The sequence below is a fragment of the Mugil cephalus genome, chromosome 1, assembly GCF_022458985.1.
Source record: "Mugil cephalus isolate CIBA_MC_2020 chromosome 1, CIBA_Mcephalus_1.1, whole genome shotgun sequence".
In the NCBI taxonomy this organism is placed as follows: Eukaryota; Metazoa; Chordata; class Actinopteri; order Mugiliformes; family Mugilidae; genus Mugil; species Mugil cephalus.
Window position 1 is genome coordinate 26,001,560 of NC_061770.1, and position 26,185 is coordinate 26,027,744.

The 26,185-nt window shown below is 39.5% G+C and overlaps 1 protein-coding gene across 2 annotated transcripts in view; it reads right to left on the minus strand.

Moving 5' to 3' along the window:
• Positions 1-7,925: 7,925 nt before the first annotated feature.
• Positions 7,926-26,185, minus strand: part of sema3h (sema domain, immunoglobulin domain (Ig), short basic domain, secreted, (semaphorin) 3H) — a 59,763-nt gene continuing 41,503 nt past the window's right edge. Inside the window, exons 9-18 of one of the 2 annotated variants that reach the window (XM_047579920.1) lie at positions 22,441-22,510; positions 18,600-18,744; positions 18,428-18,517; positions 17,392-17,521; positions 17,215-17,303; positions 16,101-16,142; positions 15,404-15,558; positions 14,186-14,247; positions 13,848-13,990; positions 7,926-13,216 (exon numbers count right to left, since the gene is read on the minus strand). In XM_047579920.1, coding sequence (XP_047435876.1) covers positions 12,743-13,216; positions 13,848-13,990; positions 14,186-14,247; positions 15,404-15,558; positions 16,101-16,142; positions 17,215-17,303; positions 17,392-17,521; positions 18,428-18,517; positions 18,600-18,744; positions 22,441-22,510 — 1,400 coding nt within the window. In that variant the 3' untranslated portion in view covers positions 7,926-12,742. Of the gene's footprint in view, positions 13,217-13,847; positions 13,991-14,185; positions 14,248-15,403; positions 15,562-16,100; positions 16,143-17,214; positions 17,304-17,391; positions 17,522-18,427; positions 18,518-18,599; positions 18,745-22,440; positions 22,511-26,185 lie in introns of both variants that reach the window. The other variant, XM_047579911.1, reaches the window with a different exon arrangement.

Sequence of the window (26,185 nt, forward strand, 5' to 3'; positions counted from 1 at the left end):
CCTCCGGGATGTTCCGTGTTTTATTTATACGATACTTGTAATATGATTTGTCACTTTCATACTTTGTTATATATTATTAAATATATATTAAATAACTGGACTTTCTGTTCTTAAGTTAAATATGGATACTTAGAAATATTTAGTCTTAGTTTAGTTTATTTGCACAAATGTTAAAATTACAGTTAGAATGTACAGAATTTAAAAAAAGAAAGAAAAAGAAATGTGCCAGAGAAGTTAGAAGCCACTGAAAAAAAACTCCCCTGTCAAAACATCAAAATCAAGATAAGATTTACATTAGCAATGTACAAAAAAATATTAATAGTATTAAAAAATACTCTGGTAAAAGTAAAAGTACCAATTCAGCTCCTTTACTCAAGTGAAAATTAGAAAGTACAGGCTGCAAATGTAAGGCTCTGAAATTATACATTATTTATGTATTTATTTATTTGGCCATAATGAAACACGTCATCCATGCAGGTTTAAAATAAATAAATAAATAAATAAAATAAAAAACAAAACAAAAACAAAAAAACTCAGTATTCCTATTTTTCCAATGAAAGTATTTGGAGTATTTGAAGTAAAGAGTCGCCATAAAAAGAAATATTTATTCCTCATTCCACTTACATCTACAGGCTTATTTGACATATAAACCATTTGAACTATTGTTTGATTGTTTGCTGTTTAAAATGCTGCTATTTTTCCCTCATTGTTTCAATTACATTCAGTCTCTGTGCTATTCTATGCTTTTGTTTTATATATTTTTATTTTACTGTGTAAAGCTGCTATAGTTATTTTTATGTATCTTATGTACAGTTTTTTTTATCTTTACGCTGCTGTAGTTTCTACTTTTTATTGCTCCCAAACCAAAAAGCTGCCAAACTGTATTTTGTTGTTTTTAACCAGATAATAACAATGAAAACTTCTTATTCTTTTTCTAAAAATAAACCACCTCAAAATGGACTGAACATATAATGTGCAACATAGTCTATTTATCACCTTAAATACAAAATACACAGTTTTAAATAGGAAGTTCATCTCCTAACATACAGGACCAGACTTCAGGTTGAGTAACAATGGAAGGAAATCTTACCAGACGTTTTATTTTTTATTTTTATTTTTTTGTCTCCACATCTCGTCCCAGCAGATGGAGACAAACACCACAGACCCTCAGGCTGTAACTCAGAATCTAACCTGAAACTTAACTACACTCTTACATTTAACCTGAGGAGCTTTATATTTTATATTATATTATATTTAATCTCAGTTCAGGTGCAGCTAGTGTGAAACCAGCAGTAAACTAACTTTAACAGATGATAAAATATTAAATTATCTGTTAAATGTGAATATTTATTAGAAGTGGAAGCTCGACTTCATTATCTGCAGAACAGCTTTGCATGTTTTTGATTTTCTTCTTCAGTCTGTATAAAGACGTGTTGACTGTATGTTGTATAATCCATCAGTTTGTCCTGAGGTTCATGTCTCATTGATGTGAAAACACTAGAAATACGTGTTGTATTATTAGATTCTACGCATTTCCTCCTCTGATGTTTGTATCTATGACAGAAGTTTGTTTATCTCCTGCTCTTCTTTTCTCTCTGTTTCCACCTGGCTGACGTTAGAGAGACGGGTTCCTCCATATGAGCTGGTTCTGGTTCTGGTCCTGATTCTGATTCTGGTTCTGGTTCTGGTTCTGGTTCCTGGTTCCTGGTTCTGGTTCTGGTTCTGGTTCTGGTCCTGGTCCTGGTTCTAGGCTTCTTCCTGTTAAAGGGAGTTTCTCCTTCTTGCTGCTCTGGATTTTTCTTGATGGTTTTCGAATCATCATGAGACAGTTTTTTTCGTTATTGATTTTATATAAATTAAATTAAAATAAAATGAAATGAAACTTTTTCAGTCACAGAACGAACAAACCAGGATCAGTTCAGGGACCAAAATACTGTCCTGTCTTGTCTCATTCTTCCTTGTCTTGTTTGGTCTCATATCTTGTCTCATAACTTGTCTCATATCATGTCTCATATCATGTCTCATATCTTGTCTCATAACTCATCTTGTCTCATATCTTGTCTCATAACTTGTCTCATATCATGTCTCATATCTTGTCTCATAACTTGTCTCATATCTTGTCTCATATCATGTCTCATATCTTGTCTCATCGTGTTTTGTCTCATATCTTGTCTCATATCTTGCCTTGTCTCATATCTTGTCTTGTCTCATATCTTGTCTCATATCATGTCTCATATCTTGTCTCATATTTTGTCTCATATTTTGTCTCATATCTTGTCATGTCTCATATCTTGTCTCATAACTTGTCTTGTCTCATAACTTGTCTTGTCTCATATCATGTCTCATATCTTGTCTCATATCATGTTTCATATCTTGTCATGTCTCATATCTTGTCTCATAACTTGTCTTGTCTCATATCTTGTCTCATATCCTGTCTCATAACTTGTCTTGTCTCATAACTTGTCTCATATCATGTCTCATATCTTGTCTCATAACTTGTCTCATATCTTGTCTCATAACTTGTCTCATATCTTGTCTCATCGTGTTTTGTCTCATATCTTGTCTCATATCTTGCCTTGTCTCATATCTTGTCTTGTCTCATATCTTGTCTCATATCTTGTCATGTCTCATATCTTGTCTTGTCTCATATTTTGTCTCATATCTTGTCATGTCTCATATCTTGTCTCATAACTTGTCTTGTCTCATAACTTGTCTTGTCTCATATAATGTCTCATATCTTGTCTCATATCATGTTTCATATCTTGTCTTGTCTCATATCTTGTCTCATATCCTGTCTCATAACTTGTCTTGTCTCATATCTTGTCTCATATCCTGTCTCATAACTTGTCTTGTCTCATAACTTGTCTCATATCATGTCTCATATCTTGTCTCATAACTTGTCTCATATCTTGTCTCATAACTTGTCTCATATCTTGTCTCATCGTGTTTTGTCTCATATCTTGTCTCATATCTTGTCATGTCTCATATCTTGTCTCATAACTTGTCTTGTCTCATATCTTGTCTCATATCCTGTCTCATAACTTGTCTTGTCTCATAACTTGTCTCATATCATGTCTCATATCTTGTCTCATAACTTGTCTCATATCTTGTCTCATAACTTGTCTCATATCTTGTCTCATCGTGTTTTGTCTCATATCTTGTCTCATATCTTGCCTTGTCTCATATCTTGTCTTGTCTCATATCTTGTCTCATATCTTGTCATGTCTCATATCTTGTCTTGTCTCATATTTTGTCTCATATCTTGTCATGTCTCATATCTTGTCTCATAACTTGTCTTGTCTCATAACTTGTCTTGTCTCATATAATGTCTCATATCTTGTCTCATATCATGTTTCATATCTTGTCTTGTCTCATATCTTGTCTCATATCCTGTCTCATAACTTGTCTTGTCTCATATCTTGTCTCATATCTTGTCTCATATCATGTCATGTCTCATATATTGTCTCATAACTTGTCTTGTCTCATATCTTGTCTCATATCTTGTCTCATATCCTGTCTCATAACTTGTCTTGTCTCATATCCTGTCTCATAACTTGTCTTGTCTCATATCATGTCTCATATCTTGTCTCATATCATGTCATGTCTCATATATTGTCTCATATCTTGTCTCATAACTTGTCTTGTCTCATATCTTGTCTCATAACTTGTCTTGTCTCATATCTTGTCTCATATCCTGTCTCATAACTTGTCTTGTCTCATATCTTGTCTCATAACTTGTCTTGTCTCATATCTTGTCTCATATCATATCTTGTCTCATATCTTGTCCTGTCTCATATCTTGTCTCATATCTTGTCTCATAACTTGTCTTGTCTCATATCTTGTCTCATATCATGTCTCATAACTTGTCTCATATCTTGTCTCATATCATGTCTCATAACTTGTCTTGTATCATATCATGTCTCATATCTTGTCTCATATCATGTCTCATATCTTGTCTCATATCTTTTCTTGTCTCATATCTTGTCTCATAACTTGTCTTGTCTCATATCATGTCTCATATCATGTCTCATATCATATCTTGTCTCATATCTTGTCTCATATCGTGTCTCATATCATGTCTCATATCATATCTTGTCTCATATCGTGTCTCATATCATGTCTTGTCCAGTCTTGTCATACATCTTCTTGTTGTAACTTGTCTCACTGTATCTTTTCTTGTCTTATCTCATGTCTTGTTTTGTCTCGTCTTATCTTGTCCTATTGTGTCTTGCGTTCTCGTCTTATTATTCCCTCATCTTTCTATGTGCAGGACGAGGACGACCGCTGCAGGAGCCCTCGTCCTCTTCAGAAACCTAAAAAGCAGTTTCTCAGACTCTTTCATCCGGTTTTAGGGACGATAAATAAGGAGACTCAGCCTCCACGGTGGAAGTCAGGCCACTGTTTGTGGCTGGAAGCCTCGAATGTGGTCAGAAATGACAAACACCGAGGAGGAGGAGGAGGAGGAGGTGGAGGAGGAGGAGGAGGACGAGGAATCAAAGCCACATCTAAAGATCCTATAAAATGTCTAATCGAGGCCGTCCAGGCCAGCTGAGCCTTCGCTCTCAGCCTTGATTCAGACGTTTTATCCCGTTTGTTCTCGACCTCTAATGCGTCGAACATCAAAGACCGAACGTTTTACCTAAAGACAACGAGACCCCAGCGTCCACCGTCCCCGTCCTGAGGACATTAATGTCAGAGGAGTCGCCACAAGAAAGGCTGCGCTAAGGAAAATAAGGATCGCAGAGAAAATTGAAAGCATGTGGTTTCATACAGATGTGGGTTTTGAAGGACTGTGAAATCTGGAGTTGGGACGTGATGACAGCAGGAGAATGTAAATGATTTTCTCAGAAATTAATCGCATCCAGTGATTCAGGGGCCAGAAAAATAAATAAATAAATATACATATATATGATTTACAGTCAAGTAACAGATGCAGAATGAAGCTTTGTTTTAGCAAAACTTGGATTAGCTTAGCGTAGCTTATTTTAATTGATCTTAACCTAGCATATTTTAATGTATCTTAATTGAATTAAAAATTTATCTTAGCTCAGCTTAACTAAATTTAGCCTGGTTTTTAGTTTAATTGATCTTGACTTTGCGTATTTTAGTTTAGCTTAGCTTTTAGTCTATTTGTCTAGCATATCTTAATTTAGCTTTATGTAATTTATCTTATTTAATGTTAACTTGATTTAACTTAAATTAGCTTCTAGCTTAGCTTAGCTCATCTTATTTTGATGTATCTTAATCTAATTTATCTTATTTTAGCTGAGCTTAACTAAACTTAAACTTTCAGTTTAAAAAGCTTTTAGTTTATTTATCTTAGCCTAGCGTATCTTAATTTAACATTATTTCATTTATCTTACTTTAGCTCAGCTTAAATTAACTTTTTAGCTAATTTTATCTTAGCTCATCTTAACTTAATTTATCTTAGTCTAGTGTATCTTAATTTAGCTTAATTTCATTTATCTTTACTTTATCAGCTCAGATTTAAATAAAAGCTAGTTTTAACGTGACATAATGTAGCGTAACGTATAGGATGCCAGTTATAAAATGAAGATTATTCTTAATATTATGAATATTTAAGTCAGTGACTTCTGAAAACGTGTTAGTTGTCAGCACTAGCGAAGCTTTCAGAGAGTTTCAGAGGTTCAGCATCAACATTTCTACTCGTGTTAAACCAGCTCCAGTTCCAGTTCTTCATTTAAAGGTTTGTCGTCGCTGCCGCGGAAGAAAATCCAATCATCAAGTACGTTCAACTGGAAGATCTAACGGTGACAAGTCAGAGAAAGAGACGTAATCAAAGAGCTGCATTTTAAATCTCCACTGGAATTAGCGATAGAAAACCATCTGAGGCAGCTAGCTGTGAAATTCAATCTTAAGCATGAACGAACCATTTTATTCAGCATGAAAGAGACACTGTGGTGAAGCGCACAAGCCTGTTATTACAACCAGAAGACGCCTTAATGGGCTGAATGGAGGAAAGAAGAGTTTCTGGATGAGTTAGCAGCCAAACGGGTCGATGACTCATTCCAACCGTCTCCTCCGATTCATGAGCTGAGCAGATTTTATTGAGTCCATTAAGTACCAATAAACATCTCAGTCACCAGTCCAGTAAAAGCTTCTTGTCATCGAGTTGTGACTGAGTTTCTTTTATTCTGTTTTTCAGACCCTGATGTGCATTTACGGCTTCATTTACTGACCACAACAAAACACAAACAACTGTTCTCTGGGTTTGGTTTTTACCCAAACAGGATCTTTTTGTCTTTTTTTTTCTTTACAACCTTTAAATTTTTGTCTTTGTTTAGATGAAGCTGTTTCTGTCGTTGCTTAAACAAAGATGAACTGAAAACCTGATGTGAGCGTCTACAACAACAGAGAAAAATCACATAGAAACGTCTAGAAATAAATCAAACAAACGAAACACACAAATAAACACAAAATAAACATATTACTGTATCATAGTGGTAAATAGCCAGATTTAACATTTCTTAAGTTATGTAGCATAACATAGCTAACAATATCTTGTTTAGCTTAAGTGAACTTCTTGTAATATATCTTGTCTCAACTTAGCTTAATTTAGCTTTTTAAACTTTTTTTTAAACTTAGATTAGCTTATTTTATATTAATTTAACTTATTGTAACTTAACATATCTTGTCTCATGTTATATTGAACGTAGCTTAGCTTATTTTATCTTAACTTAGCATTTTTAACCTTTTTCAACTTAACTCATCATAACTTAACTTCTATTGTCTTAGCTTATTTTATCTCAAGCCTTTTTAATGTTTTTCAACTTAATTTAACTTTTAATTAATTTAAAAGTCTAACTTTAGCCTGACTTAGTGTATTTGAACTTTATTAGCTTAATTTAACTAATTTTAATTTATCCTATTTTAGCTTAACTTAGTTTTTTTTTTTTTTTTTTGCCTTTTCCAGTATATTAGCCAGTCTTAGCTTAGCTTATCTAACGTTTCTTAACTTAACTTATTGTAACTTAACCTATCTGGCCTTATGTTAATTTGAATGTATTTTACCTTAACTTAACATTTTTTTTTTGACTTTCTTTAAGGTTTTCTTTAATCTTATTTTAGCTTGACTTAGCTTATTTAACCTTTCGTAAATCTTAGTTTAACTCATCTTATCTTATATTAGCCTATTTTAGCTGAGCTTGTTTTAGCCTGACTTAGCTTATTTAAGCTTTCTTTGCTTAATTTAACTTACTGTAAGTTACTTACTTAACTTATCTTGTCTTATCTTCTATCTTATTTTAGCGTAACTTACCCTTTTTTCAACTTAGCTTAGCATGTTTCAGCTCAATTTAGCTTATATATATGTGTGTGTAGAATTTGTTCATGATAAAATGGTCATCTGCTGTAAGTCATCCGTCTTTGTTACACCCAAGACAAGTGCCGTATAATTATGGCGTCGCTACATCACGAGGCTGTGGAGGATTGTAGAAAACACAAATCTTAACCAAACACCACACTGCTATAAACAAATCTAGTCTGACCCATGAGGGTTTCTGTTTATGTGACGCTTCGTTTCTGCACGTTGTCCCGTCAGTTTCTTCCTCCACGAGTTTTTTTTTTGTCCTCGGCTGCTAACGTTTGACCTGAGGTTGCAAAGTTTGAAAACTAGCGCTCGTAAAGCAACACAGAGAAACGGCTTCGGGCGTCTGGAACGACTGGAACGTTTGTGTTTGCCACCGGATCGCTCAGCGTAGCGGCCGCTTGACATTTAATGAGAAAGTAGTGTCTGTGGTCGCTCTGGTGGTTGGAGTGAAGACAGTGATGGATTGAATCCCTGAAACCGGCCTCTGGGGAAAGATTCTTATTTTTACGAAGTTCAAAATCACTGCAACAGTAACTTATTCAGATCTAAATAAAAAAAGACTGAGAAGGAAAGAAAACCACAAGACACGGAGCAGTATGGTTTGAAACCTTTATACATATTTACACGAGAAGAAGAAGAAGAAGAAAGAGAAGAAAGAGTTTAACCCTTATGCCCTCCTCTAATTTACAACAAGAAAGAGTGCCGAAAATGTACACGCCATAAAATCCTTCAAACTAATGAAATTTCCACACTTTTGAGCAGTGATTCATGAAAAAAGCAGGAAAAATAATGATGTATGGGGATTTTATGGCTGTTTTTTGCACACATGAAAGTGTCCAGAGGGAACAAAATGGATCAAAGACGCTGGATTTAAGAAATTTGAGTGAAAAGAAGAGTTAATGCAGAATTTTATGCCACAAGCTGAACCACAACTAAAGTGATGAGCTGAACTAAAGCAAATAAATAAAAAATGTAAAAAAAATGCCCAAGGAGGACATAAGGGTTTATTCCATCTGCAGAGAAGTGGAAAGAAAATAAAAAATAAAAACACGAGATGAAATGAAAAAGATGAGGAGCTAATTCACTCTGGTTATAAGTTAACATCTGACAGATTTAGTCACTTTGCAGATACGTGATGAGTTTGTATCGATCAAACTGAATAAATCAGCTTTGACTGTAAATAAAATCCAACAACATCTGAATCTGCTGCCACACATGAACAAACTCTGTTCACATTTTGACTTTTCATCCAAACATCTGTTCAAACTTTGACTCATAACACAGATGTCGTAAATCTTGAGTGAAAACAGGCTGGAAGGAAAAAAAAACAACCAACGAAACAAAACTTGTAAAAGAAATTATAAAAACTCACTTAGATCAGTGATCAGGAGTTCTGCAGCTATTACACATCACTGGAGGTCCCCTGGTAAAACGAGTCGCATGCAGATACGATAAGAAACGTCTCCAACAGTGAGTCAACGCCCTCAGACCTCAAACTTCACAGCAGAAATAAATGTGTTTATAACCTGGCTCTGGTCTCTGTGAATGGTTTCTTCATGCACAGCAACTGTACGAGGGACGAGCTTTAGAGAACTGAACGTTGTGCAGAATTAGGGGGCGTGGCTGCTTTGATTGACAGGTGGGAGCCCAAAGAGGCTGCTAGCTAGCTAGCTACCTATCTAGCCACCTGCCTCAAACTCCACCTCTTTGACCATTTTACCCGACGTGTTCTACACTACAGAGCTGTGAATTCGTGATTCGTATCGTTTCTGTAACACGCAGGATAAACAGGTTTAAGTGTGTAGCATTAACCTGAACCAGCATCAACCACTGGCTTCTAGTTTAATTAGCTTAAGATACGTATTTCTTCCTCTTATGGAAGAGTGCATCCACAACTCCAGAAGCAGTTTGACTTTTCTACTTTTCCAGATTTTGTACGAGGCTAAACCAAGCTACGCTAAGAGGTATCCCAACTACAGAGCTGAGAATTTTATTCTTATCAATTCTATAACGTGCACAGTGGCTTAAAGGCTTAAACTAGGACAGTCAGAGGTTGAACTGTGCAGCATTTACCTGAAAGTTCCCAAAGTTGCACCACCTGGACCAGCGTCCACCTCCAGCTTCCTGTTTAGTGAGTTAAAGGTACATCTTTCCCACATGTCCACTAGCAGTTTATTTGTATGGAGGCGGCCATCTTGTTTTCCCAACACCGATTACTCAGGTGTGACATCATTCCCAGGCTCCGCCCTCCAAGCTTTCAGTTTTTCCACTAAACTAAACTAAACAAAGCTAAGCTAACTAGCGGAGTTTGAACACCAATAAATATTTGTTGCATCTTGGTTTAAATAAAGTAAAATATTAAAGCAACAGACAGTGACTTGATGTGCAACAAACCTATGACCTATAACAGCTAATGGTATTAGCATTGTAGCTATGTTTGATTTGTTTTCCCCGATGCATATCAAAGTAATCACTTGCAAAGCTAAGCTATGCTAAGGTAGCTGGTGATATTGCCTTTGAGTCGTCATTAATTTCATTAAAACAGAAACGGAAAAAAACAAAGATGTTAAAAATAAAATGTTCCACTTCCTGCTTTTACTTTAACAACGTGTCAACACGGTGACGACCATGAACTATCAGGGGCGACTTTACAAAAACAGGCCAACAAACAGTCACATGACAAACAAGAGTCCAGTTTGCGGTTTCCTGGTGAAGAGGGCGTAAACATTTATAACAATTTAGCTCCTTGTAAAGTTCCTGACGTCGCCAGTTCCTCTTCAGCACTTTCTCCAGTTCCAGCTTCGCACAATAAAGGCGTCTTTATTTCTCACTTCCGTGATTTACAGTCAATCATCAGCCAGAGCCACAAATATCTGACTCCCCTTGTTTTTCTTCTCTTTGTGTTTTTCTCTGTGTGTTTGTCTGAGAATCATGCATGTCCTGTACAGTGCGCTACGTTAAACGTCACGGTTCAAAATCCTCTTTAGATTCATCCAAGAAAGAAGAAGAAGAAGAAGAAAAGAAGCGAAAGAAGCCTGGTAGTAATTACAGCTGTTTCAAATACATCACAACCTAAATCTGTACATATGAGACCAGAACCAGCGTTAACTCAGGGCCGAGGGTCCGTGCACCTTCGTGGTGTTTCAAGTTTGGTTTTAGACTCAAAATAAATGATTTGATTTTTAAATTTAAGCGTATCGTAAACACTTAAACGTACCTTTCATCTTTTAACACATGAAACCAGAAAGAGAAGTAGAGAAGAAACCAGCGGTTTTATCAGTATTAACGATAATCGTGATATTAAAAGGTTGTTTTAACCTGAGCTTCAGTTTGGTTAAATTCTCCACTGTATTTGGGATTAATAGCACCTCAGACATATAAAAACTAAGCATCAAATCTGAACAAGGAGCAGTTTTTGAAAAAATAATTAAACGTCCTCATGTGTGGACGCAGGGCTTATTCCACTATTAAAAACAATAAAGTCACCAGTGTGTAGCAAATTATAAAACTATTTATTATAAAAACTGTTATTTCTAAACATGAAACGAGCACTTGCTAATTAGTGACGTTGCCGCTCGTTACTATTGATGCAATTTATTAAATTTACGAGTTATATCAAACTATAAATAAACAAGTTTCAATAAAATCTGATGAGGTTTTGGTCCTTGTCCACTTTTGTCTTGTGTTCGGCTGCAGAATGAATCATGTTCTTACCCCGACTACTGCACTGACCCTTTGCTACCACTAGGGGGCAGAGTAAAGCCTCCACTTATGAGGACGACAGGTTTAAATGAAGCAAAATAAGCTGCAATAAAACCTAAAACTTAACGTCCCCGTATGAGGACGCAGGTTTTACATCTTCTGTTCTACTGTTGCTTTTATTTATATTAAGAACAATTCATCTCAACATAAATAAAGTTAAAGATGCATTTCCTGGATTTTGCCGTCATTATTTACATTTTTGTTGATATCGTGATAATATCGTGACATTTTTTTTGTGCACGATGAACGTGAAGTTAAAATCTGATCTGGTGCAGGAGCAGAAGTTTTTGTAGAAGAAGAAGAAGATGTTTCCATCTGTAAATGATTTCAAATCCTTTCTGTTTGAATGCATTTCTACCACAGAGTCGTTTTATTCTTATCGATCCTGTAACATGTTCAATGGTAGAATCTGATCTGATGAGGCTTAATACTCAGCTTCATTTTAGACTTTCTGACACATTCATCTGAGTTTATCTGTGAGAGTTTGTCTTGTGAATCTGGGAGAAGCACCAGGTTTATTTTTTTATTTTAGAGTCTAAAACCAAACTGTCTTCCTGCGGCTCTATAAACGTCGGCCGATGTCCTGGGAAAGTCTGTACGTGACCTCATTAAAGGCGTCTTCTTCTTTGTCGTCTGTCATCTCGTGGTCTGACTCTGCCTCTGTGAGGAAGTCGTCCTGGTGAAGGTGAAGTGTCTGCAGGACGTCTCATGTTCACCAGCTCATCTGCTCTAAATACACGTTTAGTTTCCCAGACGATGCTTCTGGATGTTTGAGCCTTTTAATTATCTGCCAATGCTCCTTGTTTCACAGCTCTGCTGCTTTAGGCCACGTCCACATGAACCAAAATGAGTTTTTTCCTCCAGTTTTCCTTGATGTATTCAAACATACAGTCAATAATCCTTTTCAGCTCATCGTAGCCGTGTAGTGACAGTATTTGTTGGACTTAGCCTCCAACAAGCCTGAAGTCCACCACTGATGTAGATGTTGGCTCCGTGTTTATCTTTTCCAACCTGGGACCTGATTCAAAAAGGAGCATGTGGCCTCAGACGAGTGAAATTACTGAATCGTTTCAGAGGGCGTTGGCCTCACGCTTCATCTGGAGCTGATCTGTTTACGTCGACACGGCTGCTGTCGCAGAAATGAGACGTTTAGAGTCAAATGTGTTGACAGGAAATAACGTTTGGACAAGTTACGACATGTTTCTACACAACAATAAACCAGAAAAACCGTGAAACCGTGAAACCGTGAAACCGTGGGAAACCAGGCAGGAGATCTGGAGAATAACTGGAAGAGTCTGTTTCTGAATGAACGGGTGAAAACATGCGGAGGCGCCGCTCTGGTCCGTTTCTCAAACTCCTGAATTTCTACTTTTGGAACTCAATATATATTTTTTGTTCTGTTTCGGCTCCAAATCAAATCGTCCTTCTCGATCCTTCATGCGATACAACCCAAGGTCTCCTCCTCCTCCTCCTCCTCCTCCTCCTCCTCTCGTCCGTACTTCAGTTCTTCTTGAATTTGTCGTGATGATAAAAGGATGATTGTTTTTTTTAAGTGCATGCGCATCATGGAGTCTCTGTACATACAGTATATATTCGTGTGTCAGTGTATAAGTTAAATGTGTGTCCGTGTGTTTGTGCGTGGCGATGCCTTCAGGCGCTCCTCGGCGCCCTCTGCTGTGGCTTGCTCCTGCTCTTCCTCCCCGCCGCTCTACCTCCTCCTCCTCCTCCTCCTCCTCCTCTTCCTCCTCCATGCCTGAGCCTGGCTTTCTCCTTGTTGGGCTCCGAGGTGACGCCCCCGTGGCGGCGGTGGCCGCGGGGTGGGCGGTACCCCAGGGTCTTGCAGTGCTGGCCGAGGTTCGCCGGGTGGATCAGCGCCATCACGTCCTCGTACCACGGCTGCGTCGCTGCGCTCTGATAGGACGAGGCGGAGGAGGCGGAGGAGGCGGACCAGGAGGCCAGGAGGCGGTTGGCCGAGGGGCTCCAGACGGCGAGGCGCACGGTGACGGCGGTCCAGTGGTAGCCGTGCTCCTCCACCTGGCAGTGGTACACGCCGCCGTGGGACAGGTCGGCTCGGCGGATCAGGACGCCGCGCTCCGTCACCACCAGCTGGTCACCTGATATCACCTGGACGGAGGTCAGAGGTCAGAGGTTTAATTAATTTAACGAAGTGGGACAGTGAACATTAATCAACATTGGTGCTTTAGGCATCAGTGTAAATGAGCCGGACTTAGCACACATGCTAAATTTCATTTGTAGTTCCTGATCCTAATCCTAACCATAACCCTAATCATAGCCTCTAACCCCCCCTGAGAGCAGGCATCACATTTACCCTTTAACACCTGAACATGCGCCCGTGAAAACAAAAGCTTAAACCTCAACAATTTACAAAACTCAGAGTGCGGCTGAACACTGGGACTTTCTGGAAAATAAAAAAGGAAAAGCTGCCTTTACGGTAATGGGGAAGTGGGCGGAGTAAAGCTCATCCACCATAGTGACAGCAGGCTCCGCCCACTTCGTGCCTCATATTTTTGAGGTTCAGGATCCAAGGGGGTGATGTCACGATGGCTTTGTCCACAGCATAAACAGTCAGTGGTAAAAATAAAGTCAGTTCTATCTTTGAGACGTCACCAACACTTTTTGTCAGTAGCACAAACCCAAAACTCAAAAACCGCTCGCTTTAACGTGTCTTCACCGGTTCTGACGGGTTAAGATCAGTGCATGTCTGATCTATTTAGAACCCGTGTTTTTCAGGTACCTGGTTGAGTTCAGGGCTGTTCTCTCCGGCCTGTTTGTACCAGGTGACGGCCGCGTGTCGGGACCGAGGGAGACACTCCAGGTATGTGCTGTTGCCCTCGGCAACCATCATCAGCCTCTGCTCCGCCTCCACCTGCAGCCCGGCTTCAACAGAGAGGACACGTCTGCTGTTAGTTCACGGCTGCTTCCATCATCACTGGCCAAAACATTAGGAACAGTAGTGGAAGAGATGCATCCTGATACACAGAACCTTCATTCGACTATTCTAGGCCTGGAAGTGAAACCTCCAGGAAGTTTATCTGGAATCTCTGCGAGTTCAGTATGAATCCAGCTCCTCACCTCCCTGTCGGACGCACTGGGTCAGAGGATCCTCGTCCTCCCCTAAGTGACGAGCGTTTCTCCTGTGGAGAAACAACAAGAAACAACAAACCGTGAGCTTTTACGAAGTCGAGCTGCAGGTGCAAAGATCTGTTGTAGTTTAACTAACAAAGACCACGTCCTGATTGATGGAGATGATGAAGATTGGGTGAAAAATGGACGGAGGATTAACATCATTAACCACATATCTACACTCACACCTTCTAGTTTAGTTTGGTTCTCAGCTCCAGGTCCAGAATCTCTTAAAATACTCATTACTAATGAACAGTGGGTTTTGAACCCCCCATGTATTTGTGAAATATAGGATTAAGAATCACTCTTCAGATGCAATTTCTGCAATTTAGTTCAGTCACAGACAAAACAACAAACAAATCCTCAAACAACCACTAAAAACTTTAAATTGACTGGTTCCATAAACACACAGAAATGTTGAGTTTTGTGTCTTTTTGGTTCCAGTGATGCACAAACGAAGACACTTTTTCCTGTTGCCGTGATTCATGTCTATATAAAACCAGAACATTTGAAAGTTCTTCAGAGACTAAAACAAAGAACTTAACACAGGAAACACTCCTGAATTTATAGATTCTCAGTCAGGAACGGTTCAGCTGCCTCCAGATCTCCAGACGAACCAACAGCCTGGTAGACAAACCAAGATCTGGGCGTCCGAGGGGTTTTTTGTTTTTTTAAGCAAGAAATGACCTCATCCTGATCCGCAGGGAAAACCATGAATGACATCACAGGAGCTCCAGCAGCAGCGGTCAAACCAAACTGGTGTCCAGAGTTTCCAAAAAAAAAAAAGACTTTTCCACGAACGTTTCATGAGAATATTTTGTAAGATTGTGTAAAAACTTTTTGCATCCAGGTGGATGAATGGATGAGTTCACTCGTTGGTTTTTAATGGAACCAGGACTCATTAAAGTGGGTTCACACTAAACCAAAGGGAGGAGGTCACATGACCACCTCCACATGTGGACTGACACCAGATATGGGTTCACACCTGGACTCACACCTGGACTCTAGAGACCAGAGGAGGAAGGGGAAATGAAAATGCTTTAAAAATAAGGTTTAAATCGCGCTGTCGGAGGCCGGTTCCACGTTCACGCCTCGTTGGGGAAACATCCAGCACTGAGATCATCTCAGACGTGATATATTAGTCGTGTTGTGTCGTGTTGTGTTTACCTGCGCACGGTGGGCATGTAGGGGCTGCAGGCGTGGCCGTCCCAGGTGCAGTAGGGGTCTCTGGCCAGGCAGCACTCAGCACAGGCCTGGCCGTAGAGCTCGCATTGGTACAAAGCCAGCTGGGACACGCCCTCCCTGGAGCCCACAAACAACCACTGCTGGGAACGAATAGGAGGAGGAGGAGGAGGAGGAGGAGGATGGATGGAAGATGGAAATAGAGAAGGAGGAAAGAGAGGGGCGTTAGCTTCGCTCCCACATCGACGACCAACACAGAAAAATAAAGAAATAAATAAAATAACAGATTCAGCTTCGGTGTCTGAGTCACACATCAACTCACACTGTAACAATGTCAGCGTTTGTGTTTGTGTGTGGGAGAGACGGAGGGAGGAAGAAAACGTGGGGAAGCTTTTTATAATCTCAGCGTCTGCTCATGTGAACGAGCTGCAGGTTTTTAGTTTTTTATTTCATTATTATTATTTTATTTTTCCTCATGAATCTATTTTAAAAATGCAAGGTGCACGTCTCCGTGTGTGTGGCATCTCCTCGTGATTACTCCGACTGAGGAGGGGTAACCATGGCAACTGGTGATGAAGCCGTCCTTGGAGACGCGAGAGGTGGAGGGATGAGTGATGAGCGAGACGTCGGGGAGGAAGTTTGGATGTTTGAAAAAGAGTTTCTGTGCCTCTCATCTTCTTACCTTTTTCTTTGAGAGCGTCATCGCTGTCACCGGAGATTTATGCTGAGAGGAAGAGAGAGATGAGAAAAAAATAAATAAAACCGAGAAGATGCTCTGCTGATGTGGAGGCAGACAGAAGGAATTACTTTAGAAACCCGTGTGTGACACTATAAACCACATCATTTCAGACAGTTTTACATCATTTAAATTGAAATAGACAAAGGTGATAGAGGACAGTAGATTAAATGAGATTATTAAAACATATAAAGGGTGGAAACTGTCACACATTCATAGAAGCAAACACTTAAATATTTTTCATCAGTTACAGTTTTTCTTCTACTTTCGCTTTCACGATTTTACTGATGATTTGAGTCATTTTTATGCAGAAATAATAGAGCGTAGTTGTTGTGTTAGAAGACACATCTGGTATTAATCATGCATGTTTTACAGCTTATGTCCAAATGATATGGACAGATATGAGATGCACTTCAGTTTTTCACGCAGGCTGATAAGAACCGTCTGTGCAAACTTATGTTTTTTATAAAAGTTTTAGTTTTTTATTTCATTCATTGATTAAAACAAAATAATTCAACACAAACATTCACAAATCTGAATGAAAGGAAGCAGAAGGAAGAATAATCTGATATAATCTGATATAATCTGCCTTTTTCCCCCAGGAATACGTTCACAAAGAACTCAATGAGCAGGAAAAAAAAAATGAAATGAAATAAAGTAGTTTTACATGTCAGTTCCCAATTCCATCATACAAACAAAACAAAACAAAAATTAAATGTCTTTTTCACGACTACACAGTGAGTATAACAATCAAACTAACATGTTTCGTTATATTTTCTTAACAAACTGGCTTTAACTGTTCTCTTAAATCTGAATTTTGATTCTGATTGTTCCATAAACTGGTTCCTTCCACAGAAACACAACGTTGAATCTTGTTTTGTTTTTTCAAACAGAATATTACTAAGTCTACTAATTCTAAAAAAAATTCAACCACTTTAACTGAAGGGATAATGGATTTGTTGGATCTCTGTATTGTTTTCTACTTATTATTCTTACGGCTCTTTTTTTTGCAAAAATGAAAAGTGTAAATCCAGTTTATAAAGTTTAGTTTCTGTCGTACCTGGAAAACCTGCAGCTGCTCCAGAGTGACCTCGTGACTCTCCCCGTGCTCCCTGGGTAGATGAATGGCTTTCAGCACGAGCCCCGAGTCTAAAGAAACAACACAAACATTTTATACGACTCGTGTTTTCAAAAAGAACCTCGTGTTAAATTTCCAGTCCCATAACAAACCGTCTACCTGTCCCGATGAAGAGGACGTCGTAGGTGCCGTCCACAGCCTCCACTCTGTCCACCAGCAGTTTACTGAACTTGTAGTCGACGCCCACTCTGACCAGGAGGGGGCGCTCGCCCAGCGGCAGCACATTCTCCTAAAGCAGTGAGTGATGTTTAGAAAATGCATCACGTGTACACACACAGCCCTGCACTAAATATTTGTGAAACTAAAACATTTACGGTCTGAGGAACCCTTCAATCACAGCGTCCCCGTAAACCAGCGCAGAGTCACACTCACGGGTCCAGGTCACGTTAACAGATTCATTTTATTATATTTAAAGTAAAGAGCTGAGTAAAACGTGATAAAATGTCTAAGATTGTACATGTACATAGCTGGAAACTATATTAGGTGCAGTGGTGAAAACTTTCTACGCATAAATAGGTTTTCAACCGGGGAAACTGCGACCCCTAGGGGTCTGTGGAGGCACTGCAGGGGGGCTGATAAATCATTGGTTGATTTTTATGTATATTTTTTTTTATATTTTTCTCCACAAATTTCTTGAAATACATATAAGAAACCAACATATTTCAGTAAAGGGATAAATGGAGGCAGAAGATGGTATTATTTTAATAGCTTAATATTGAAATGAATCATTTTAAATGATAATAATGATTATGTTTATTTATAAATAGCACTAGGCCGAGTTTAATATAATGCATATACTAAGTAGGGGGTCTTATATAAAACTCATATGAAAGTCTTAATAAAAGTATTCAGCTTTAGTTTCTAATAACTGAGAGATTCAACCTCAACATTAGAACAGTCATGAAGTAGGATTTAGACGTAGCATTCGCTAGCGTACCTAATGAAGTGGCCAACGCAAGTATTTGTTCAGACGATCCCGTCAATAATCTGGTTCACGTTCTCGAGGTTGGGTTCTAATTTAATTCCGTCATTTCACTTAAGCATTTGGACTAAAATAGACGGAACGATGACCCGGAGTGAAATAGGCCACGGTCTAATTAAATCCAGCCGCTCTGTAATGTAATAAAAGAGGAACCTGCAGCAGCGGGTGAGTCCGGCTGAAGAAGATGACGTCGTCGGGATACTCTCTGGTGGAGCTGTAGCTTCCATATGTGCTGCTGGGACACTGAGGAGATGCTCACGGTTAATTTTTGCTTTTAAAAACAAACGGCATCTAATGAGATGTTATTTAGGAATGATTGACTTACGGTTCCCGGCCGTGGATAAGGAACGTTCCCAGTGAACTCTGCCCATTTGTACTGAGGCCCTTCCTTGTGCAGGAAGTTCCCTTTGAAAGCTCGAACCACGTCCTCCATTCGGTAAACGCACACGGCCGAACCGTTCAGGATGTCGCTGAGGATTAAAAACACAGTGGGATCCGTGTGATGTTCCTCCACCAACTCAACAAAACAAACTAAAAACAACTAAACAAAACGAAACATTCCAGCTGCTTTGGTCCTGGATGGAAGATGTTTTTAGCAAAGCGTGACTAAGTTGGATGCTGATGCTAAGTAGAACCAGAGTGGATAAAATGAACCAGGCCAGTTTCCATTGGTGACGAAACCATTGACCAAATCCCAAATTGAATTTATAGACACTGTTTTAATGTGTGGCCAGGAAATTTCTATATTTCTGAGCCTGTTCTGATTCTCTCTCCTCATAACTACATGAGCCAAGGAAATGAACAGTATTATACCTCTAACATCTAGGTTTGCAGCAGCTTATTCTTATTCTATTCATTTAAATCCGTCGTCCACTTAAGTGGACGCCTTAATCTGCCACCTAGTGGTAATAAAAGGTCAACACACTAGTTGTGGATGGTTGTGATGGTGGGATGATTCATTCTGCAGCCGATCACGGGACAAAAGTGGACACGGTGCAAAACCAAATTTAATTCACTGAAACTTGTTTATTTAAGTTCATTAACTTTTCTAGTTTTATATGACAAATAAATTTAACAAATTCTATCACAAGTAACAAGCTACAATGTCACTAATTAGCTTAGTACTCGTTTGAGGACGTTGGGATTTCATTGGTTGTAATCTTGTTGTTGCTAGTAATGTTCAGGATTTGTAATAAATACTTTTATAATGACTTTATTGTAATATACAGCTTTAAAATACAGCTTTTTAAAAAAACTACTTCCAGTTCAAAGGTGATGCTTAGTTTTTATACGTCTTAGGTCCGACTAATACCAAATACCAAGGACAAGGAGAAATTAAATATGCGTAACAAACTAAAGCTCAGGTCTCAGGAGGTTAAAAAAAAGAAAAGCAAAGAAGCATCAGCACCAGATGATGATATGACGTAAAACTTAGTTGGAAAGTTATAAATTAATGCTTCCGGCGTTGATCTAACTCTGACGTGCACAGCTGTGATTAGTCCATCATCATAATCATCACTAAAGGTTTAGTGAAGTGCAGAAAATATAATTCCAGCTCCTCCATTGGCAGAAAACAGATCCACTAATGCACTTTTTAATTTTTATGCAAAACATAAACACTTGACTGCTGCAACGCTCATTAGTGTTAACTTTGTTAGTCACCATTCATTTGTACGTCATAGTCACATTTTCTGATGTTTTGTGTTTTATAATAACATGACAGTTAATTTATTAGAATAATATTATGAGGCGGAGGCTTCAAATAAACCTCTCCCTGCACTGTTTCATTATTTATTTATAAAAATTATCATTATTAATAGTATTTCTATAGAACTTTTCAAATTGACAAACCAAATCCTTCACAAAGACATAAAATATAATATTATAATTATAAAACAAAGATAATAAAATATAATTTAAACTAGATTTAAACTAAACTTGAACTGTAATAAAGACTTAAAAGTGGTTTCATTATAGGTTTTCATTATAAAAGCTCAAATCTGTTGTAAGACATACTGTTGATATGATATGATCCCTTCTCCTGGTTTCATGAATCAGATTACATTTTACTTATGTAGTGAAGTAATGACCATTAAACAGACAATTAAAACCTACTGTATTTACACGTCTACATCTGAATGTAAAGACATAAATCTCTTTTCCTTCCACATGGCTCTATCCCTCCACCAGGTTAATGATTCCTCTGTAGTTGTAGTTTTATGTATAATCTAACCGAGGCTGCTCTCTGCAGGGACAATTAAACCGCAGAAGTTTTCAAACAGGAGAAAAGTCAGAGGACGGATCCACGGCGTCCACGCCCGACCTCGTCACCGGAAACAAATAAAAAATAAGACATGAGTGTGTCCTCCCCCTCAGAGGAAGTAATGACCTCCATGCTCCCTGCCTGCAGTCGTGTGGTCGGGACCCCACCCTGGGTGATGCTTTGGATTTCTGTCCGCTGAGATTCCAGACACTTTCCAAAACCCCAAAATAACAGAGCAACTCCCTGCTCCCTCCCTCCCACATGAAGTCATGCTGCACTCGTGCTGCTACTGTGGAGCCCAGAAACCTCCAACATCCTCCAGAACCAGGCGACTTTAACTGCATTTCTGTCTGTTTCCGTCTGTTAACCTACTGTCTGTCATTACTCTGATCCAGATGACTCTCAGTCTCCTGCCACTTCATTAGGAACACCAGGGAACGCGTTCTCATATAAATCCCCCTTCAATGTTCAATGAAAACCAAGCTGCATCAACATCTCTCTCACTTATTAGACACTGAACACAAGGAGCTACAGGACTGTTAGATTAGAGGGTTTTCACTGGTGAACTTAATGAAGTGTGAACACTTACAAGCTTTGTACGTATTGGAAATATAATTTAAACATCATAAAATTAGAATTCGTCTCTTAACCTGAGATGGTTCCATGTACATGAGTCTCCACATTCAATACAGAACAACTGTCTCAGTTATTTGAAACAAAAGCTTCAACATTTAGAGCAGGTTTGTTGCAGTAGAATAGACGCGCTGCTGTACCTAATAAACTGGCCAGGGAGGGAAACTTTAAAGTTTATTTTCACTTGTTTTCTTGTGCTAATCTGTGACTGTGCACCAACGATGATGATGATGATGATGACGAAGGCTCAGCTGAGTCCCATGACAAATGAATGAATGAATGAATGAATGAGTGAATGAATGTGTTTCATTCATGACTCAGTCTGACAGCGGAGCCTGAAGGCAACATCTGGGCGTCACACATTACAGTATCATAACGTACGTTATGACCGACTGTCACCACCGATTAACACCAGACGGGACACTGTGGACTCTGTGGACTCTGTGGACACTGTGGACACTGTGGACACTGTGGACACGTTCAGGCACAAGTAGTTTAGTTTAGTCAAATGTTTAGTCTTCACTTTATTGGCCACAAGAACCGGACGGAGTCCCTGCAGCTTTTAGTTTGTTGTGTTGTGTTGTGTTGTGTTGTGTAGACGTTATAATGAGTTGATGACTTAATTTAATAAGTTGGTCTCAATTAAAATAAATAAAATAGTCTCAACTCAATAATATGTGAATGTTGGACGGATATTTCTGCCTCGACTCAACGTAAAACTGCATTTAGTTCAGTTAGAACGACTTAACATTTATTAACATTTAGATCAATAAGTTATTATAGAAAAAAACAGATAAGGTACCAAAGTTAGGAAGGAAGGAAGGAAGGAAGGAAGGAAGGAAGGAAGGAAGGAAGGTAGGAAGGAAGGCGGTTGACTTGAGGAGATGATCCTGATTTAGGAACAAGATGTAAAATCCGTCACACGTTAAGTTCTAATTTATTTCTTGTCAGCGATGAAGAAAAACCAAAAACCAGTCAGTCACTACTTCCTGTTGTTTCAGAACCATGAACAGTGTCGTTTAGTCATTGTAGAACATAAACAAAGAAGCTTCCGCCCTCAGAGGAACCAGATCAAACAGGAACGTAAAGTCTGAACCTTAGTGACGTTCATGTCCAAGAATAAGGCACATTTATTTATTCCATCTGAGGCCTCTAGTTTCTAAACTCATCCACTCTTTGTTTCAGTCTAAATAAATCTGTGGGAAATGACTAAAACCTAAATGTGGTGGTGATTTAATCCCTGATGTGTGTTGTTTACAGTCGTACATACCTGGATGTAGTGAAGAGGCCGTAGATGAGTGGGTTCTTCTTGTCTTTCCCGTGGAGGATGAAGACGTCCTCTGCATGGACACAAACAGTTAAAACATGAGGTTTAATGTTTTTCCTTTAGTGACGTACAGCTGTGTGTAGCTGGTCTCTGTGGAGTCTGTTGTGTTCATTGTGTGTGTGTGTGTGTTCTCTCTGGTATCTGGCAGCCGGTAATGAATGTGCATCCATTAATAACCCGGCGCAGTGGGAGCTCCGCCCACAGGAGAGCGCCACCTGCTGCCGCCGCGGCTTCGGCCGCCGCTCTTCATTTCAAACACAGCGGATCGCGACGCCGCGACGCGTCTTTATCGACGCCTCATGCTGAACCATCGGGAGGAGGAGACGAGTGTTTCCATCTGTCTTTAGATCCTCATGAACAATCAGCCGCCACCTGCTCAGATCTGAGCGACTTCACTTCATAACGGAGGATTTAGACCTTCACACTGGAGCTGATATAACCTCTGATAACATCTAATAACATCTAATTAGCTCTAATAACGTCTAATAACGTCAAAAAATGTCTAATAACGTATAATAACATCTAATAACATCTAATGACGTTAAATAACGTCTAATAACATCAACTAACGTCTAAAACGTCTAATGATGCCAACTATAACATCAACTAACGTCTAAAACGTCTAATGATGCCAACTAACGTCTGATAACGAAAAATAATGTCTAATAAAGTTAAATAATGTCTAATAGCGTTAAATAACATCTAATGACATCAAAAAAACGTTAAAAACCGTCAACTAACGTCAAATAACGTTAGATAACGTCAAATAACCAACTGAAAGACGCCGCTGATAGATGTAATGTATGTATACATTAATAGAGAGAGGGGAAGGAAGGAAGGAAGGAAGAAAGGAAGGAAGGAAGGAGAGGAGGGGAGAAGGAAGGAGAGGAGAAGGAAGGAAGTAAGGAAGGAAGGGAAGGAGAAGGAAGGAACGAATGAACGACCGAAAGATGGAAAGGAAGGAAGGAAGGAGGGAAGGAAAGGAAAGGAAAGGAAAGGAAGGAAGGAAGGAAGGAAGGAAGGAAGGAAGGAAGGAAGGAAAGAAGGAAGGAAAGGAAAGGAAAGGAAAGGAAAGGAAAGGAAGGAAGGAAGGAAGGTGAGGAGAAGGAAGGAAGGAATGAACGAACGAACGAACAACCGAAAGATGGGAAGGAAAGGAAAGGAAGGAAGGAAGCTGTTGTGTGTTGTGTGTTGTTGTGTGTTGTCATGACGTGGGGAGTTGATCCTTATTTCAGAACCACCGTTTAAGTCTGTTCTTGTTTATTTAAAACCAAAGCTGTAAAAGACGTTCGTGTTTTCGAAGGACAAGAGGAGGAGATGAGGACGAGGGAGCGACTCCAGGACGTTTAAGGTCGATAAATAATAATAAATAAAAGACGACGCTTCATTTAAATCTGAATAAAGATGGAACCAGGAACCTTTTATCACCATCACATCTCTGTGATAATCTATAAATGGATCCAGAGTTTAGAGGCGTCGCTGCCTCGGAGACGCCGCTGATGTTGTGGTGGTTGGAGACGACGAAGCGTGACGACGTTCCCACATTCCTGCCGCTCCAGGTAGGAATCTCATCTCGCCTCATGCTCACACTCGCCACACACAGCGGCAGCTTTAAGGAACACAAAGGCCTGAACACACCCTGCAGGCGGGTTATTCTCCAGCCTCCGCTCAGCTTTCATTCCCCTCATTCATCACACCTTCATTATTAAACCCGCCGACGTCTCGTTTGTGTTTCTTTCTCCTGCTTCACTCCCATCACTCCGGCTCTGCTACTCCCTTCATTCATCAAAACCTTTATCGTCTCCAGGTTTTATTTATTCTTCGTCCTCCTCTTCTAGTCAAACTTTTCTTCCTTGGATGATGTATTACAGATGCAGGTATGAGTTTTATGAGCTCACACTGATGCGTAGACATGTAGCTCGAGACCGAGAACAGAGTTTAGTTTACTTTACTTTATTTCCACCATATTTTAAAAAAGGAAACACAAATAATGAACAGTTCACAGTATAGGGTATGAACGTGATGTCACAGTCAGCTGGAGTCTCCATGGTTACGGCCACTGAGCGGCAAAAAGTGACACATGAGCGGGAAGATTAGCAGCATTAGCTTGAAACATTGGCTTTAATAGCATCTAAACTGGATCCCTGCAAAAACAACTGGAATCCAGACTCAGAAACCTGGTGCTGTGGTTCATTTAGTGTCAGATAATATTAATTTATACTGTATTTACTGATGAAGTCAAACCTTAAGTTACTTATTAAGTTACGTTCTTTAGGGCTGTCAGATAAGTTTGCTAACGTTACTTCTCAGTGAAGCTCTTAGCGTTAGCATGTTTTATTTAGCTACATTTATCAGAAATGAAACTGAGGCTGATCCACTTTTTCCAAATAAGCGACTCCAACGTCTTTGTACTAAATTATCTAAAGGTCATATTTTAGTATCAGTAAAGTATTTTCCTGGTGTTGAAATCAGGTTCTTATAAATATCAGGAGAACTGAAACCTGGCCACATGTCAATGTTCGTGGACCATTAGTTATCTGGTACTTTCTCTCTTTCTTTCTTTCTTTCTTTCTTTCTTTCTTTTCTTCTCCTCTTTAATTGATTCATTTCCAACTAAATTGTTGAGTTCATTTGTCTTTAATTTGATCTGATAATCTGGATTTTTCCAGGTCTCTCTGTATTTACTGATACATCAGGGGGCGTGGCCTGATCAGCTTCTACGTCCAAGAGTCACAACAGTAAGGAAGGTGGTCATAATGTTACGCCTGATCGGCTGAACTTCTGAACCATCGTTCATGAAGCTGAACCTCATCAAAAATAAAAAGTAAAGTTCTAAACGTGAACTCTGTTAATCCGTCAGGGATCGTCTTTCTCTCGGCACCTCCCTAATAAACTTCTTTCTTTCTTTCTTTCTTTCTTTCTTTCTTTCTTTCTTTCTTATCTAAACCATAAACTCTGTGACAAGTTGTTAAACTGACGTCTGATTTAAAGCAGCTCAGCTTCACTGTGACTTATTATTAAACTGGAGGAGGAGAAGAAAATAATGAGAATGATGCTGAGGAAGGAGGAAGATGAAGAAGATGAAGAAGAGGAGGAGAAAAGGGAGGAGACAGAGGACGGGAGGATGAACAGGAGGAGGAAGAAGAGGAGGATGTTTGATCTTTAATCCTCTGTTCACATCCACCTGGACGTCACCACCTCACTTTGTTCCTCACTTTCTAGTCACTCTCTCCCTCCTTCCCTCTCCTCCCTCCCTCCATTTGTCTGTCTGGCCTATTTTCCTCTGGAGGCTTCTTCTTCTTCTTCTTCTTCTAAACTAAACCAGTTTCTTTCCCCTGAGGACAGATCGTCCTGTCTGACCCACAGACCTGCAGCCCCTATCGTCCTCCTCCTCCTCCTCCTCCTCTTCCTCCTCCTCCTCCTCCTCTTGTCTGGCCCTGAGGCAAACACCCCTATCCACCTCATTCCTCCTCATCTCTCTGTCCATCCCACACCCTCCTCCTCCTCCTCCTCCTCCTCTTCCACCTCCTCCTCCTCGTTGTCATCTCACACTCCTTTGCCAATAATAGCCCCCTCCCTCCTCCATCTTGTCTGGTGCTTTCACCCCCTCGGCTCCTGCCCCCTATTCCTCTCCTCGTTTTTTCCCCGTGACACATTTATTTTTCTCCCCCTCCGACACCGACTCTTT